The 20,236-nt window shown below is 37.6% G+C and overlaps 1 protein-coding gene across 2 annotated transcripts in view; it reads right to left on the bottom strand.

Annotated features, from left to right (window-relative positions):
• Positions 1-3,761: 3,761 nt before the first annotated feature.
• KIFAP3 (kinesin associated protein 3) overlaps positions 3,762-20,236 on the bottom strand; it is a 112,884-nt gene continuing 96,409 nt past the window's right edge. The window contains exon 20 of one of the 2 annotated variants that reach the window (XM_006097756.3): positions 3,762-4,217. In XM_006097756.3, the coding sequence (XP_006097818.1) occupies positions 4,109-4,217 (109 nt within the window). In that variant the 3' untranslated portion in view covers positions 3,762-4,108. The remainder of the gene's footprint in view (positions 4,218-20,236) is intronic. The other variant, XM_023761590.1, reaches the window with a different exon arrangement.

Here is a 20,236-nt window from a genome sequence, read left to right as displayed (position 1 = left end):
TGAACAAATTGTTTTGACAGGGAGAAAGTTTTTTGCACACTGAAGATCACACAATCAGCCTCTCCTCAACCGAGAGGCTCCGGACTCTACAACCACCGTCTTCGGGGGTCAGGTACTTCCGCCACCATAGAGACGGATCCGGAAGCCGGACGGAATGCCAGCCTGCGGCCCTCCGACGCCACCACCGAGGCGCACGCACCCGGAACCGAGCTAGAGCGGCCGGCCCGGTGACGCTCAGGCCGGCGCCATCTTGAGTGTGGGCACCGTGCCCACCTGCCACTCCCTCACCGCGCCCAGCAGCCTGTTGGGCTGTGAACAGGGCTCCTCCATTAGCTCTGGCGTTAAATACGCAAGTTCGTCTTGATAGTGACGTTCAGGCTTTTGACCCTGAGTTTTCATTTGATTTCCGCCCGAATCAAAAATGGCCCCCAGTCGCTTCTAACAAATAGCAAAGGGGTGGAGCGGAAAGAAGGGGGGCTGGCGATTGGAGTGACGTCACGAGCGCCGCAGCTCTGATTGGCCGAGCCGCGTGGCCCGAAGTGGTGCATTCTGCACGGGGAAGTCTGAAGTTACACGTAATTCAGTAAGGAGTCAAATGGGCACTGTAGGACCTGTAATGAATATTAATGGTTTCTACTTAATAGGCTGTTGTGAGAATAAAGTGAATGTACGTAATAGTTTTAAAACTACATGACTCGGTGTAAATACGATCTATTTTCCCTGTTGTCATCTGCAGGGTCGTGGTCATCATCACTCCTACTCAAGGCGTCTACAACTTCACAGATGACAGCTGACCCAAAGCATCCCATCATCTAAAACGTTTAGGTTCTTTCTAGTCGATAACAGTAGCTGAAACTTTTAGATAAAGGAGCCCACAGTTTCTTCAAGTTAAGTGAAAGCAACTAGCAGACTAAATGTTGCCCCTTATTCAGAAATGTATTAAATACTTAGAAGGAGGAAGACACAAATAGCATTTAATCTGTCCTAATAGTTTGATGAAGGCCGAGTTGTGTACTAGGTCAGTGCTGCCCTATAGAAATAGAATTTGAGTCACATAGGTAATTTTAAATTTTCTAGTAGCCACATTAAAAACAGAATGAAGGTAATTTTAATATTGTTTTAACTAAGTAGATCCAAGAAGACTGTCATTTCCACATGCACTCGATATGAAAAATTGAGATTCTTTACATTTTGTACTATCTTCAAAACTGAAGTTTATTTTTTAGAATTTGGACTAGCCATATTTTCATGCTCAGTGGTCACACATGGTTGGTGATTACCATGTTGGAGAGCACAGTTCTAGAGGCCCGACCATCACTTTGCACTAGAAAGTTGAGCAGCGGAGGTACCACTGCTGGGGGGCAGGATTTTTATCATCGTGGTCGTCAGCATCAGCATCTGGCAACCAGAAATCTTCGAGACCAGTGACAGAGCTAGGACGAGGCCTCAGATGGCATCTCCATAGGTGGAGGTCTCCTTGAATGTTTAGACACTGTTTATTCAGGAGTACAGAACCTTTTCTAAAATATGTTGAACAAATCACCTATCTTGAATTCTTTTTAGACCTCATTTCTAATGTACATTGTGATTATAAGATGTTAATTTTGCCAATAAAAACCCATTTCTGATACTACGATAATTAGTTAAAACATCTGGTGTCTTCAGAGATCAAGGTGGTTAAAGTATCTGTAGCTCCATCTCTGGAACGTGGCCTTTCTGGTATGATGCTACTAGCTACCCCTGGAGTGTGCGTTCTGATTACTAGAATTCTAGCTGCCTCTATGGTATACCTGGAACCAATTAAACTACAGAGAACTTCACACTGCCTATGTTGAGAAAATTTAAAGTCAACCACAGACATTGTGACACCCATGTTGCTGTAAGAAAGATTGCCCTGTGTTTTAGACACTATAAATGTTCTAGAACTTGTAACCTCATGTTACAGACTATGTTTATTCCACAGGTATTTAACACACCCCCTTTCTGTGCCATGCATTGTGCTGACCACTAAGAAAAGAAGGAACAATCATTACAGAAAAGTGGGTTGTTTGAGGGGCCCAAATAAAGCTCCCCCCCTTTTTGTTTAAGGGGTTGAAGATGGGCTAGTACTGTAGTCCTAGGAATGTTATTTTAGTTTTTCAAAATGCCTGCCCCACACTAATGTTTAACTACTGCTACTGTCTGTGGATCTGGACCTGAGCTAAATGACTCTACATTTTCCCTGACATTCGCTCCCTGTTCATTGTGAAGGACTCACTGTGCGCCAGCTTCCACTCTACAGACAAGGGAGGCACCAGCACAAAACAACTTCCCTGCTCTCAACAGACCTCACATCTTGGGGGTTAGGGGGACAGAGAGACAATAAGCATACAAATGAACAAAGATAAGTTCAGCCAATGTAAATTCTATGAAAAAAATAAAACAAGTTAATGTAATAAGAATAACTAACACGTGTTTAGTACTTACTGTGTTAGATACTTCATATGATGTTATTCCTAAATCACTTTGAAATTATATGTGGGAAGTTAAGCTTTAGCATGTTTGCTTTGTCTTTCCATTAATGTCACTTATTATGTGTATTTAATCTTTGTACATATGACAAATAACAAGGCAAAATGCTTAATGTTGAGATTACTGGGTTGGAAGCAGGGAGACAGATTATGTCACTGACCAAATAGATAAGCTTGGGCAAATCATTTCATCTCTCCTGGCCACAGTTTTTTCAACTGAAAGAATCGGACAGGGTTGCTTTTAGGGCCTTTTCCAGTTTTAATATTCTATGATTGAAATAGAAACTAAGACAAATGTATGTTTTCAGAAAGATCAATTAGGTTGTAAGTTCAAAGACACAAATCATATTTCAGAGTTACATATTCCCTCAGAAGTATCATATTCTTAGACATAAGCAGTAGTTTAAAAATCTGTTGATTATATTGAACATTTTTATGTGATTGGTTTCTCAAATAGGTAGATAGACTGAGTTATTTCAAAGGCTCTTTCCAGCTCTACTGTTCCTTAAATATAAATCAAGCCAATAAATAGTGCAGTAGATCAATGAGATCTAAAACTCAAGGACAGAAGTTGTCTTTGATCTATGCATTCCCTTCAAAGCCTTACATAATTCCTTCCACAGCAAGTGCTCAAGGAAATAGCTACAGATTATTGCTATTTTACTTGCTTAAGTAAATTTTAAGCATTATAACATTGAGCTATTTTCAAAACTCATGATTAATTATAAAGTCTTTCCATTTCTTACTACCTAAATCTATCTTATAACAACAAGTGAACAAATGGGAAACAAGTATCTTAGTGAGCAAAATATTGTTCTTAATTTTCCTCAAGAGAGGAAAATTAGCTTTTCCATACTTTAAATTTCACAAATCATAAAATTTAAAAGCCCAATACTAATCTAGTTTCATGCATACTAATAGATGTCCCAGACTTTCTATATTAAAATCAGAAAGACATGAATGCAAATGGTTGAAGAGACTATACTCATATACAACAACATACGGCATATGTTCCATTGTTAATTGAAAACTCATAGTTAATAACTCTGGGAAGCAACCTTTCAGGCACATGGCATGGAATAAAAAGGTGACGTCTTTTTATAAATTTTCAGGGAAGCATATGCCACATGAAATACTCAAGAGTTTACAAGGGGGAAAAAGAGGCAGGGAAAAATAAAATTCATATGCACCCTATATAAGCATGTAACTCCTAATGAAACACATTAAATAGAAACACATGACTTTCTCTAATTCATTTGTACTTTATGTTTCTTTTTAATAGAAATTAAATTAGTCACTTAATGTACATAATGTAGTGTTTGTTTTCCAGTCTAGTTGCTTTTCAGCATCTACTTCTGAGTCTCAAGGGAAATGTTATCCAGCATCAAAATATGGCTCGATGATGAACAGTGTCAAGCATTCACTCACTTAACAGGGGACATAGGGTTGCAGTTAACCTGCAGCTAACAACATGAAACAATAAAAAACAAGCACAGACCTGCAATAGCATCAACATGCATTATTAGCTCAATATTCCAAGTCAACCCAACCCACACAGGTTTCTTCTAAGCTAAGAGCACATATGGAAAGGGACGACTTTATCGAGATCCGTAGCCATAGTAGTAAGGTTCATCAGGGCGGAATCCATACGCTGTGGCTGGGCGTCCAAGAATGCCAATGGGCTGGCCAAAGCCATCCATTCCAAGGCTAGAAAGAGAAAAAGAAATATGTTATATTTTTCATCACACACCCACAATGCAGGTCAAGTAAGAGGCCTGGAACTTTACACCTTCAAGATTCTCTTCCTAGTAGTGGAAGCGATTGATGTGGATATTACCAATCCTTTAAAAAAACCAATATAGCCATAAAATGTATATGATAAATATTCACTTCTAATGATGTGCGTTAAAAATGTTGGGAACCACTGTTATCAGGGTAAAACCATTAAAGATAAAGAGGAGGACAGATCAGAAAAGTGTCAATAAATTACATGCATATATGGCTTTTATGCCAGAATATGAAAAGATTTTACATGCTAGCAATGATCAGAAATACAATGCGAGGGAATGCTAAAACTGTAGAAAAATGCGTTTTGCTGTTTATATTGAGATCTCCTTCATATGAAGATGTAGGACTGACCCACTGTTATAAGGACAGCAGTTTGATTTTCACTTAGGGCCAAATTGCACACTAAGCATGTGAGTAGAGGAAGAAGACAGGACATTTTATAGAATTTCAAAGTGAGCCAGATTTGATCTGCAATCCTTCTTCGGACTCCTCAGTGCAAACATTTACTGAGTAGTGCATGTTTGAGTAACAGAAAGTTAATTATACATTTTGATTCAATTTATTCCATGGAAATAGAAGTCCAAAGATAAGCTTCAGTTATAAAAATAACTTGATAATGGATGACTTTGAATACTACCTTAAACAAATCATTCATCCATTAGTAAACTATTTAGAAGAGAATCTGTTCTCCAGAGCACCTTTTAAGGTTCAGAGAATTACCCAACACTTAGCAAAATCACGAGCTTTGCCAGGCAGATATGGCAGCTGCAACATGCTCATGCACAGCTCATGCAGTGAATGCCAGTGAGCTCGTTTCCAATAAGAGGAAAGGGTTTATAATGCAGAAATGTAAGCTCTGAAAAAATAAATATATTTGAATGATTTAAGATCATGTTATTAGATGGAAAATACTTTTCTCTTATAAGCTAAATCTCAATATGATTAAACAATATATCCAAATAGCTACTAACTTACTCTCACAGCTCAAAATGAGATGAAAACACTTTATAATTTAAAATATCAAGGTTTTAAATAGTGTGTGTGTGTGTGTGTGTGTGTGTGTGTGTGTACTGGGATAGAGTCATAATACATATAGGGCATATTAGTCATGTGCATCTACCTCCCAGGGGAATGGAATTTCTGAAACGTAAGTCTAGGTTAGCATTTATAATGAGTGATGCTGGATAAGTCAAACTTTTGGGCTCCATCTATAATTTCTGAAAGTTGATTGAAATTTTTAAGTTTGAATTTTATCTTACAATGGCAAAATATTAGCATGCCCCCTCTACCTTGGTCCTATGGGAAGGTTAAATTTTATGATGAAGAGAAATACTAGTCTAAAGGCAGCTTTTAAAGATGTCTCAGAAACTAGTGGAGTCCATGAGCTCAGCTGTATCTGTTATCATTTTGGAATCAGAGGAAAATTGCTGTAGAAATTTTCCCCCTGAAGCACTAAGGCTAACAAATATGTATCTGAACAACTCTCCACCATATAAAGAGTGATGGGATAGCTGTGGCTTTCAACTCCTTCCTGTTTCATCTTTGTACTTATGCCACTCCCTACATATTTTAGCATCTCTTCTGAGGCCAAGCAGCAGCAGACTTAGGTTAAACTCAACTTAATGTTGTCTTTATTTCTCAATCTATGGGCTGTGGTGAGATCTCTTTCAAGAACTTGGAAATGAGAAGCACACAGCAGATCAGTGAAGAATTGTACAAAAGCACCTTGAACACTGAACCTCTCACAGAACCGTGACAATATGACTGATTCTATCTAAAGGGAGGGGGGGGAGGAGCTTCAGAGGGCAGTTTGCCCACAAGCTCCTGAGGCAATGCTGGTAGAACCAACCCAAGAAATTTCTTGGGGGGACCTCTAACAACACCTGACTGCTCTGACAGGCTTGTCCTCAGTGAGGAAGGAGCCTCAATAAAGGCTCTGAGAAGCTGAGGTCATTATACATTCAAACTGCAAAACCTTCCATTTTTTTCTTTCTACGACCAATAGGCAAACTTCTGATCACTGTTTCCTCATGGGGCTTACTAACGGGTAAAGAATAAACAGACACCTGATTTGCCTGATGTTTTTTCTTTCCATAGTAAGGAGACAGGTGGGTATTATGTTTTTTTGAAATGTCAGTCACATTGCTGGTAAGAATTTGCACCCAGTCAGTGAAAGTAAGACGTAACCTAGAACTGATGAGTTTGTTTCTGAGCCTGCAGGTTTCCTGTTTACACGGAGACATCTCTGTGTAGTACAATGTCAAGGACAAAATGTCTTGACTTTCCATAGGAGGAGGAAAATTTGAAGCCACCTCTATTCTTTTGGGACATGTGGACATTTATTTACTCTTTCTCCCATGGGAGTCAACAGTATGAAAGGCACTTGCACGCTCTCACAAGGGACCCTGAGAACCAAGGAAGACGAAGCTGTGAGATGTGCACCTGCCCTTGCCGGTGTGACTGTTCTGCTTCAGGTAAGTGTGTGTAGTTGGCTGTTTATACGGGACCTTAATCCCGCACTGCATGTGTGTGTGTGCATGTGCATGTCCTCGTCCTGGTACTGCTGACCTACACACAGAAGTGGTGTGTCCCTTTAGATCAGAATAAGTACAACTAGACCACTCTTCCTTTTCAGGACTAGTAATGTAGTGTCATTTGACCTGCATCCTCAGGTCTAGATATCATATTCTGGAACTTTAAATTAGAAAAATACCAAAATGCAAGATCTCTTCTTGAAAATATATAATTTTGGTTCAATGAAAATGGTTACTATTTGTTGTGAAAAGACAACTAGGAAAGGTGAGGGCTCCAACCCCACCTGCTATTAAGTTTTATGATTCAAGAACCAAGATTTTGGGGTACCCAGACAGGAAAATGACAAATTCTTCATAAACAAGACATTTATATTTAAAATCCAAAAACAAATATAAAAACTACACCTAGGTTTTACTTTATAAAAACACTTAGAGCTCTTATAGCATTCAGCAAGCAGGAGACTCAATTTCCTGTAATATTAGCAAGGCTTCAAATAAATTTTTAACAGCATTCATTAGAATTCTAAACTCGAGATGATGGGGGGAGGGGGACCCAGACATGACAGGTGACGCATCACATGCAGCACAGTACACGGGGACAGCAGCCGGGGAGCAGCCCCAGGCCCTCGGACGCTCTCACTGAACTTTGGGCCAGAGTTGACATTCCCAAAGAAAGGGAGGAAAGCCACCTACCTCTGGCTGTTTGGGAGGTTTAATTAGTGCATGTTTGTAAAGCACTTTGAAATCCTTGGATGAAAAGTGCTGCATAAGTGAAAAGTATTATCGTTATTTTATTAAAATTAGATAAAAGCAATACAAGACTTTTTTTCTTCTTTGAAATTCCCAAGTAAGCAAAATGAATGCAGAGTAAATAGTGAATGTATTAGTGGATGCTACAAAAGACAATTTCCAGCCATGTTCTCTTTCACAGAATCTTTGTTCGACACATTTCCAGAAATCAGCTATAGTCTACACTTTCATCCACAACAGCATCCTTAACAGGGTCTATCCCATTCTCGTGGGAACACCCCTGAAATGCAGATCTCACTCCACTGTGGAGGCAGTTCATGCCACGTCAGACAGTTAGGAAGTTCCTTGTTACACCGCTCTGAGATCTGCTTCTATTAGTCCTAGATTTACCCATTGGAGCCACATGAGAAGTCTTATTCTTCTTTAATATCTATTTTACAACTCCTGATTAATCTTTCCTCATGATATGGTCTCTAAAATCTTTACCATTACATTTGCTCTCTAATATGTGAGAGTAGTCATGGTTTTTAAGAAGGGGAACAATTTACTTCTGTTCTTTAGAGGGATAATTGTGGTAACAAAAGGCGTTGAGAGGCAAGAGCATGGGGAACATTTAAGAGCATATTATGGCTGTCCACACGTGAAGTCATTAATGAGAGCCGGGAGAGACATTGGCAGAAAAACAATGATAAAATATGCTATATTTCAAACCAAAAAAATAGTATTTTTTTCTTTTAAAATGTGTATGGTTTACTATTACTATTTGGGAACTGAGAATCAAGGGAAAGAATATAAAAATTGGCTGAAAATTTTAGAAGTTATAGTTAATTGGGAACAAAACAAATTTTGCCCCTTTAATATGGGAATATGCTTCATGCAATAACTAGAGGCTGTGGTATTCCACGTAGATGAAATCAGTAGTTTGCCTCTGTATTCAATAGAAAGGGCTGGATTGTTCTGGCAGAAGCGAACATTTTTTCTTGACATTCTTATATACTAGAGGCCCGCTGCACAAATTCATGCACAGAGAAGGGGAAGGGGTGTCCCTCAGCCCGGCCTCCACCCTCTCAAAATCTGGGACCCCTCAGGGGATGTCCAACTGCTGGTTTAGGCCCACTTCCTGCGGGATCGGGCTTAAACTGGCAGTCAGACATCCCTCTCGCAATCTAGAACCACTGGCTCCTAACCACTCGGCCTGCCTGCCTGATCGCCCCTAACCACTTGTCTGCCTGCTTTATTGCCCCTAACCGCTCCCCTGCCTGCCTGATCACCCCTAACCACTTGCCTGCCTGCCTGATCGCCCCTAACTGCTCGCCTGCCTGCCTGCCTGATGCTCCTAACCGCCTCTGCCTTGGCCCCCGCCACAGCTTTGTCCGGAAGGTGGTTCGGCTGTCTGGTCTAATTAGCATATTATCCTTTTATTATTATAGTCACAAGAGAAGTGTTGATCAAATGAGACAATGCCTATAAAATTTTACCTAATGTTTGTATAGTGATATAGTATTACTAAATCAAGATCTAAACGTTCGTAATTTTCAGACCAACCACTAGATGGAGGGCTTGTCTTATCACTGAGTATTGCCCTTTTGCAAAGTTAGAAAGCAAGCTTTATAAAATTTAAAATTTTCAGCTATTTACCTTCGACAAAATGTGGTTTACATTGCTCTCTGATATAATTGATGTCTTCATTTTGTAAGTGTGAAATAATTTACCTAGAGCTAAATAGGAATATCAGGCATATGCAAAGTGCTGTAACTAGGGCCTATGAAAAGGCTAGGAAGACGCTGTCTTGGACACTGAAAAATGTAATGTACATGCATGCTAAGGTACTACTGTTGTAGAATGGCTTCTGTTATGTTCATTGAACTGTCGACAGCGTCTCATTCCTACAAATTTATATGTAATATATATTTTGGGTTGCTCGAAGGTGTTACTTATTACTTTGGACTTGAACCTTTGTATTATTGAGAAAATGAGCAGGTAAGCAGTCTTTTAATGAGCTTCACTAATATATATCAAGTTTAGCTGTAATTATCCATTTAGTTTTCTTTTAATTTTTTATATGTGTGATTATCAATTTTCCTTTTATTTTAAAACTAAATGCCTAAGAATACTAAAGAATCATATTTTTAGTGAAATCAAGCTAAGTAATATTTCCCCCCAAAATCAGGGACAAATGATATGAGTAGTGGGAAGTTGAGTTTAAAGTACTCATGTGGAATTTACTTAAAAAAAAAAGACATATGTCAGTTCTGATGGGAAAAGTACCATTGACAGATCCTTTTAATTTAGTTACTAAGCTGCTTCTGAGAAAAACTAATCTGTACTAATGAGGGAAGCATGTGTAAAATAGTCATGAACTTATTCCAAATGAAAGAAAATCTATTTTATTGATGCTCCTGTAATATCATTCAATTTACACTTATTTCATTATACATCTTAATTTGTTATTTAACCATCTTCAGGGTCTATTTTAATGTGGAGATGTTACAGTTGGTATCTTTTCATATTATACAAATACTGCATTACGTTTTCTATCCTTTTACTTTTCCTACATTTTATAGCCTCACTATTAATGCTATGCTTGGGCATCCTGACTCTTACTGTTGCATCTGACAATTCTTCTTCATGACGGTCGTTGCCTTATGAGCACTGTAATTTTTTGTGTTCAAGTTCAGGTTTATTTATTTATTTTTTGCCTATCTGTTGGCCCTTGAGCTTGGAAATATTTCTACAGAGAGGTTCTGTATTTGCTCATAATTTCAAGGCCCTGCTGATTTCACTGTCCTGAAGCAATTTTAATAATTTCTGGATTTGGGGTTCCCTCAGTTATACTATACAGTCTAAATTCTCAACCCACTCATGTATATGGAGCGAGCTGGTGAATTAAAACCAGGAGATCTCCTTTCAACCGAAGTTCCCAACTTTATATAGGGAATTCAGTGCCACCCTCCTATATACCATAAAACCTATATCCAATTCAGTATTCTTGTGCGTGATTCTTTCTTGTGTGCATGTGTGTCACTGGGGGTGTTTCCTATCTTTGTGAATTTTTGTGAACTTGGCCATGAATTATAAATTGTTGGTCTATTTCGCCCACCTTTTCTATGCATTTATATGGGAGGATGCCCTTCCAAGACAGCTCAGTCTACCATCTTGCTGGAAGTACCTTTCCATTTTACACTTTTTATCTGCTCTGCATATTCAAGGAAATAATTTATAAGCTTTATATTCCTGAACTCAAAATTGGCTTTCTTGAAGAGAACAAGGATTTAGAAGAAACAACTGAGCCATTAGAAGATGTTTTCTTTTTCCTTATTTGCAGCAATTAACAGAAAAAATACCCTAATAGATGCCTGGTGGAAGCTGTCAGATGTGGTTATCAAGCTGATGTGAATATTTACTCCAATTTATAATGGTCTCCAACTTTTTACAGCAATCTTTTAATGAAGGTATCTTTAACTTCCACCTTTTCAATGAAGCACAAGGCTGCTGACGCTGGCAGTTATGTAATATCAAGCAATGCCTCATTTCACACCGCCAAACGTGCGGGGAGCTCACTGAGCTGCTTAAGTAACCCCTAGGTCAATAAACTGAGTCATTAGCACCTCCTTTGAATAACTGTTTGTCTGTTACTGCTTCAACATTTATATAATCTGTCATAATACCTTGGTTTTTTAAGGTACAAAAATGACTGCTGTAGGCTTAACATACAGACTATAATGTAAGTAGCAATGTTTTCACAGTGATGGTTTAACTGTCCTGTCTGGTACTGAGTGAGTTAAAGCCCGAACACCACAGCTAATTACTCTGTAATGCTAACCTTAGTTGCTGGTTCATTTTGAGACTCTTTAAAATATGAACTGTGTATTTTACCCCTATGCACTCTCTTAATGATTTGTTTTTTTAGACTGAAATCACTTCCAGCCATCAGTTATACCCTTGGTCTCTACATATGCACTTCTCCAAGCACAAATATTTCTTTTTCCTATTGGCCTGCCAGCCCTGTCAGAGCGAATTTCACTTTAAACTCAGTGCTATGATACTTAAAACCTCTTGGATTACTCAGGCTGCCAGTGTGATCTATGACCTTCCGAGAATGACAGCTGCACTTTCCAATTTGCTTCTACTGCTTGGGGAACTAGAAAGCACATGCCAAAGAGGAAAATGTTTCTGATGTTGAACAGAAAGGAGAGTTCTTGTTGGAGGTGGGAGCCGGAGACTATTAGGTACTGAAAAATACGAATAAGAAATGAAAAGAAACTAAACACGCTGTAAAGTCTAAGACCTTGAGCATAATTCAAAAGTTAATGCTGGTACTAAAAACTTTTGAGTCCAGTTAAAATATGAATAATGACCTCCAGTTACTGTAATTTAAGCACCAACCAGAATCTTAAAGTGATAATGCACTATCAAAATGAACAAGTTCAAGAGATGGAAGAGAATCTAAAATTATCATGAGTACTGTAACAAAATGGACTGTATCTTTCTTCATAAAACACAGCAACCTGACATATGGACATAGTCAATGAGGTAATATGGCTACCTAACGTGCACACTACCCCTACTGACATACCAGTCTCTCATAAATGGAAAATTATGGTTAAGCTTCTGTTAAAACCTTGTCTCCAAAGTGCTTAAATAAATAACATAGTTTAGAAATATTTTGATATAGTTTTGAAACTTTTCACTTTCTTTTATTATCTTACATAAGAGGGGGATAAATGTTTGTTGTAAAAAAACTCAAAAGTCTTATCAAATATAAGAAGCTTAATGTAAAGTTTCCAATTTATGTCATGTCTACTTTTTCATTTACTTGTCTCAATATTTAGATTAAATAATCTACAAATTACCTTTGGCTGATAAAAACAAAATGGTGGTTGAAAAGTTAAGACTTGTTTGTAGCTAAATCAAACTAAGTAACATATTTCCAAAATTGCGGGTACAAGAATGGATAATAGAAATAGTATTAAACAAATTAAAAGTGTATGATTTAAAACAGCAAAGCATGAAAGTTTGAAATTTTGATTCTCAGTAAGTTTATGCTATCAAATATACTAGTACAACAAAAAAGCATTTCCTTGGGTTATGATAACATTTTAAACCTCTGTATTGGACAGTGTGATGCAAATGCTTTCAGTCACTAACTCAGTAATTTCAGTAATCAGCACCGCCAGATAAATATTTCATAGCTACATGGTGCCCTCTAGGGCAGTGATGGCGAACCTATGACACGCGTGTCAGAGGTGACACACGAACTCATTTTTTTGGTTGATTTTTCTTTGTTAAATGGCATTTAAATATATAAAATAAATATCAAAAATATAAGTCTTTGTTTTACTATGGTTGCAAATATCAAAAAATTTCTATATGTGACACGGCACCAGAGTTAAGTTAGGGTTTTTCAAAATGCTGACACGCCGAGCTCAAAAGGTTTGCCATCACTGCTCTAGAGCATTCAGAACCTCAGTATACTGTGCAGTGAACCAACACTGCATGTGGCACTGGAAGAATAGGTACTAAAGTAAACCTCCACTCTTACATTTTACAAGTTCTCTTGGTCCTTGAGAATATGCTATATTAGGGATCTGTAAAAACAAACAAACAAATAAACGAACAAACAAACCATCCCAAGGTGAATTCATTTTCTACTTACATCTATCTAAGGCTAATGTTTATTAAATTCAACAACATTAATTTAAATATGAACTTAACTCCTGAATTTTTAAAAGTCAGTTGGGTGCAATGACTTCAGAAACAATATCTGAATAAGATTTCTGTCTCTATTGATAACTTCTTTCAGTCTATATCTGTTTCTTTGTCATGATTATTTTTGTAAAATAAGAATAACGGCTATCCCTTTTAACATGTCTGCCTTGAGATTATATTTCCAAGCCTCTTACAAGAACAGGATGGTGACTCTTATACAGTTGGTGTTGTTATTGTTCTGACATATGAAAATAATAGAACCTTCCCTAAAAATACCTAGGAAGTCCTGGCTCCTGCCATATAATCTAGAGAGTGAAAAGATCCTTATCATACCTGGCACACTTCTCATGCATGCTTTTTGTTTGGCCTCCCGGGGCTCTTACATAATTCATAGAGTTATGCCTATGCACAGGCGACTAATTGTTGTTGCACCAAAATAATGCCACAGCCAATCATACCTTCCTTTTACCATAGCGAGAGTGGATGGCTTGTATAAGTGGGATTCTGTGTTATGACTAATGCAAACGGTACAACACCTTTAGCGATGAAAAATACTCTTTACTTTTTTCTCATCTTTTATATTCAGTGATTTTACTTTGAAAGTAGCTGATCAAGGGCAAGGTTTTTGGTTATTTCACAGAAATCATCACTTCTCACCTTGCACACACTCCTGTTCCCAGGTTGACTGCTATAGTGTTGGCTTCTCTTTGAAAAGGATACAGAAGTACTTGGAGTGGGGTATTTTCATTTTGGGATGTTCATTGTCTTGGGGTTGTGACAACCCAACAAACTGGGACTTATAAGCAAAGCTGGGCAAGGGTGAGGAGAACTCTCCTTGGAGATGGGAATGCAGCGTACATTCTTGAGATTAAGGGCAGAACAGGGTTTTAGGTGGAATTTCAAACACACACAGGTGCCTTGACCCTTGAACGACACAGGTCTGAACTGCGCGGATTGGTCACACGCGTTTTTCAATGGACCAGCACGTTGGAACTGTTTTGTCCAAGGATAAATTCCCGGTGGGAACCTGCATATGTGCAGGGCTGACTGTAGTTATATGCAGATTTTTGACTGCCTTGGAGATTGGTGCCCCTAACCCCTGCATTGTTCAAGGGTCAATTGTATATCTATACTAGTTATTTCAAGCATGCAGAACGAGGAAAGATTACAAACTGATTTATTTTAAATGATTATGGTACCCACTTGCTGATGGCAAACAGTACTTCCCTCCCCAGGCTTTGAGAAAAATAGGCAAGTTGCAACAGTAATAAATTGTAATAGTTTCTTTTTCCTCTTTGTGTACACAGAGAATAAGTTAATTATAATAATTCAATATTTATAAAGTCCTTAAAACCCAAAAACCTTTAAAAATGTTTTAGAGACTTTTAAGAATTCCTGTTCATTTACCACCTCAAAGCTATCTCAGCATGAAGTTTTAATACCCATGTAAACACAGCTTTATGGGTTTCTTGTATCAATTTGAAAAGATGTAATTTTAAGTTACAGTTGCAATTTAAAAATTTACTTGCCTAACTATGCTCCTAGAAGCCTCCACCTCTCCTTTCTCATTTGAGGGGCTCTAAATTAGCCACTCGATACTGTCCACACCAATTTGGATTCATTTTTAAGATTGCTTTTGCCTTTTAATTTCTGACCGGCCAATATGAAGGTGCATTCATTTTGGCTGGAAAAACCTGAAAAGGAAAGAATATCTGAAAAAGTGGGATGTATCAACTTTAGGTAAAGATAAACAAAAAAAATAGGCTTAAAAATATGTGTGTTATGTGTGTGTATGTTACATTACATGAGATAGGATGCCGACTTATGTCCACAAAAGAGAAGATATTCAAGAAGTCATTAATTATGCTCCTGTTTATAAATCTATTAAAAAGACTTTAATCTTTAACTTAATCAAGGGCATAAAAAGCATTTGTTGATTGTGCCATTGTGCCTCACTAGTCTAAAATGAGGCCATAGAAATATGTAGCTTTTACATAAAAACTGGCATAGACATACATAGAATTTATAATGGCCAATAATTCACTTTAATAACAGAAGTATAAAGTTTAGAAAATTACTAATATTCTTCTAGAATATAAAAACAAATAGCATTTGAAATTAGATTCTATTATAGAGCCACACTTGTCTCTTTGAAATAGCTCTGAGTTCTGTTTAATTGATGAAAGCACTAAGTAGTTAAGAGATTACCAAGTGACTTGGGCTACTACTGAAAGACTGTATATTGTCCTAAAATTCCTACAGGTAAAATCTACAAAACTATAGTCCATAATTAATCCCCTTAACTCCAGACATCGTCTCCATTTTCAAATACTCATCAATGGAGGTTTATTGTGTTTAAAATGAGAAAACCAGATCCATTTGAACAAATCTTTGTAATCTAAAACTCTATTAAATGTTTTGAGGATTCATCACTAGCTATTCCCTGCCTCCCTCCCTTCCTCCCTTCCTTTATAAAATGGAAAGTTTCTATTCAATATATCTTTGTTTTTGAGATGGGAAGCACCAACAAAATCAACATTTACAATAAACTCAATGATATAACAGCTTTCCTCAAATCTCACGGTTATTCAAATTATGTTTTGAAGGACATAGATGTGTTTTTAAAGAAGCATTATCTCTAGTACAAAGCCACAATGAGTTGCCTTCTGGACTTATCCTTCCAGCTTACTGTTATAATGAAGAATTTACTGTTGTATAAAAATTCTAGTGACTTACCATCACAATGCAGTATTTTATTAAACAACCTATGTAATTCAGGAAGTGTATTTCCATGATAATGCGATTCTTTGTCAAAAATTGCACTGTGCCCTAGCTGGGTTGGCTCAGTGGATAGAGTGTCAGCCCGTGGACTGAAGGGTCCCAGGTTTGACTGAAGGGCACATGCCTGGGTTGCGGGCTTGATCCCCAGTAGGGGGCGTGCAGGAGGCAGCCGATCAATGATTCTCTCTCACCATTGATGTTTCAATCTCTCTCTCCCTCTCCCTTCCTCTCTGAAATAAAAAAAAAAATTAAAAAATTGCACTGATAGGCATAAAATGAAAAAAACACCAAAACAACCCCGGTGTTTATCATTTAACATAGCATGGCATTCTTTTCCAAAGATGATTGATTTTGTGTCCTCTTAAGATTAAGGACAATTCAGAACTGTTTAAGATGTTTATTTCATTGTAATACTCATATGCATGCACGCACATTTAATCAAGGTGTTGGAATAACACAAAAGTAGGCAGGAACATGTAGAAGACTGTTAAGGGCAGAAATAAAATATTTGGGACCAGCTGCAATTATAAGAAATATTAATCATGCTCTGTTAACCATGATGGTTCTGTTCTGATTACAGAAAGCACATTCTAACCTTGCTGGGAGATAAACGCCCTAGGACTTGAGAGCTAACATTGGAATGCAATCCATCCCTCTTCTGAGAACTGCCTATCATTATGGACAGGTTTACAACCGCCTGGCACCTAGTCCTGAAGGCACCTGATCTTTAAAACCCCCTATTACCTGTAATCTGGTCCCGGGGCGCCTGAAGGCGCCCGCTCTCTGTGACTCCCCAGAGTCCTCATGACTTGTAATCTGTAATGATTAAACCATGCCCACTTCCCCATACCTGTAATTCCTACTTGCCCATGTAATCTTTGTCCCTTCTACCCAACAAAAGCAGCTGGCTTATGTAGGGTGCGGAGCAGATTTCTGTGGATGACCTGCTGCTCCCCCACACTGCCGGCATCATTGGAATAAACGCTCATATATGAGTCAACTCTGTCTCTGCTTAACTGGCTGAAGTAGTGACAGGCAGCCCGGACCCCTTGGTTGTCCAGTTACAAGACCACTGATGTCCCAAAGCTGACAAAGTACTTAGTATTGATTCCTTAATTCCTTTTCTAAGCCAAATAATACTATGAATCTTAAATATTTTCAAAAAGAGAAAGTTGAAATAAGGAATAATAATTATGCTTTAAGTCATCTCAAATAATTACATTTTAATCCTGAACTATAAGTTTCTTAAGGGAAAAAGAATTGTTTCTGTATCCCTGGGGCCCATCCAAGTCCTTGTCAGTTAGAAAGGTTACTACATAAAGAAAACATTAAGTGTTAAAAGAAAACATTAAACGCACATCCTTACCTTGATTACATCTTTATTTTATATTCTATAAAGTTAATTTAATTTGTCATCACAGAAACTTTAGCAGTTAAAATATCTTTTGGAAATGACAATCTCCAACAGCACATATGCTATCCTTCTGATTTACTAGTTACTAACGGGTCATTAGTTAAGACCCAGTAATAGGAAAAAAATACGGTTAAGGAAACTCTTTATTCATTTTAAGTATAGCATATAATTTATTTCTACAGAACATAGGCTATTTGATAATGAAAAATGTAAAACTGGTAAATACTGGGACATTAAAAGTTTCTTTTCCCAATAATAATTTTTTTTTAATGATAAGGAATGCTGATATTCGGTAAGGTAAGTACTTCTCATGTGTGTTTGTGTGTGTATATGTGTGTATACATATATATATGAGAAGTGCTTCAATGAGATATGTTATAGCATAATACATGTGTACTAAGAATTTCTTAACTGAATTTTAACTATGAAGGCATGCTCTTCATCTACATAAAATACTGCAATTTAAAAGACATTTGATCTTATATAGGTTATTAAAAAATTTCCCACATAGCATAGGTTCCTACCAACAATGTTGTAATATAAGCATATAATACTATATATGTGCATGTGTGTGTGTATATATATATATCTTGAGTCTATAATAAATACAGGATGGGGCAAAAGTAGGTTTACAGTGTGAATACATGAAACTGTTTATTCTTGTATTATTATTTGTCAATTATTATATTATTTTCTATATGAACAACTGTAAAGCTACTTTTGCTCCACCATGTACTATACATTGTACATTTGAAAGGATGCTGAAATAGTAAAGATTATATATAAATTTAAGACATTGTTAAAAAAATTAACATTGAAAATAAAATACAGCCCAGGAAATAGAGGAAGACACATAAGTGTTTGAACACTGGCTGTGACCCTTATAACTCATTTATTAAACAAACATCTATTGAGAACCTACTGTGCCAGACACTGTAGGCACAACTTTGAATACGACAAAGTTCTTGGTCTTCTGGAGACTAACCTCTTGTGGAAGAAGGTAGATAAGTAAATGACGGGGGTGCTAACACAGACAGAAATTAGAGGAAGGGGAAGGAGCTTCTTTGATAGTTTTGTCAGGAAAAGGCTCTTGAGGGAGTGATACCTGAGCTGAGATACTTGAGTTGTTCATACAGAAAATAATACAAAAGGGAAGTTTCACAAAGCAGGACCCAGGCACTGCTGAGAATGAAGGACAAGGAAAGGCCCACTGGATGTGGCGATGTGAAGACCACTGGCAATCTTGACAAGACGGGAAAGTGAAGAGTGAAGAGGAGTCTTTTGAGAAGCGTGTATGATGGGAAGTGAGAAATGGGCAGTAGTTGGAATGTGATGTGGGGCCAATGTGAGTTTAACTTTGGAGATTCCAGATAACGTTCATAAGATGACAGAATGATCCAGTGAAGGGAAGAGAGATGACAGCAAAGAAATCCTTGAGAAACAACAGGGATGGGGCTTGAGCAAAATGGATTGGCTGGACTACGCAAAAAGGCCACTTTCTTCAGTGTAACAGAGGGAGAAAGATGGGTAGGAATAGAAGTAGACATTGGGTAGCAGGAAGATAACTGGGCAAGTTGCTTAACTTGATAAGCTTCAGTTTTCTTACTATGAATGGCTCCTTGCCTGAGCTGTTGTGAAGATTGTATTAGATAGGGATGTAATAAATAGCAATTAGCATACTGCCTGGCACTCAAGGTCCATATATATATATATATATATATATATATATATATATATATATATGTGTGTGTGTGTGTGTGTGTGTGTGTGTGTGTGTGTGTGTGTATGGCTAATATGCAAAGTGTCCCCTCGGGAGTCCGACTGCGAGACCAGGAGTTCGATTGCTCCGTATGACGTGCACTGACAGCCAGGGGGCAGCGAGGAACGAAGGAAGGCCCCAGTCGGCAGCTGGCAGCTGGGGAAGGAAGGCCCTGGCCCAGCAGCTGGAAGGCCCTGATTGGCCCTGATTGCCAGCCAGGCCTAGGGATCCTACCTGTGAATGAATTTTGAGCAGTGGGCCTCTAGTATTTCAATAATTGTCATCATTATTATTAATCAACAGATCTCAGATTGTAGGAGGAATTGAAATTATTTTAGAGAACATTTCAAGTAACTGAATTAGGATAAAGATTAAGTCTATACGACATTGAAGCCTGAATTGTTTCTAATTCTTTCCAGTAATTTCATTTAAAACTGGACTGGACAGTTCATGTTCCAGAAACAAACTTTTTTTGATCATTTTTGCTTATTTTTTTGAAGAATAATGAAAACTTAACAAAATTAATGTTTATTCTGTGCAGAAATTTTTTGTGGACTTTCAAATCCAGAACATTGGATGGATTATAGACTAATGGTCTGACAGATTTAATGTTACAGAAAAATGAAGAAGCAAACTACAGAACAGCGCCCCCACCCTACCCCAGATACAGAGTCTAAAATTATGTGTTAGCCTCCACCATTTTCTTCCACATGGAAACGATGATGTTTCAGTTTAAGTACACATAGACTGGCTGATTTTAAAGTTCAACATTTCTACATTATATTTAACACATTCCGAAAAGACCCAGGGTAGTACTGCACCTCTCTGTCTTTTAAAATTTTCAAGTCACTCTTTTCTCATTGGGGTAACTAAAAATAGGCACTTCTCCAAGTGAGTCCTCTGTTTTATCAGGAAATCTTGATAAATTTAGAAATATTATCCTAAATTTCAATGTAATTTTAGTTATTGTTCTTATGATAGTTATTTAAAT

Source organism: Myotis lucifugus, unplaced genomic scaffold (assembly GCF_000147115.1).
Source record: "Myotis lucifugus unplaced genomic scaffold, Myoluc2.0 scaffold_211, whole genome shotgun sequence".
Lineage (NCBI taxonomy): Eukaryota > Metazoa > Chordata > Mammalia > Chiroptera > Vespertilionidae > Myotis > Myotis lucifugus.
This window is presented reverse-complemented; position numbering and strand designations above follow the sequence as displayed.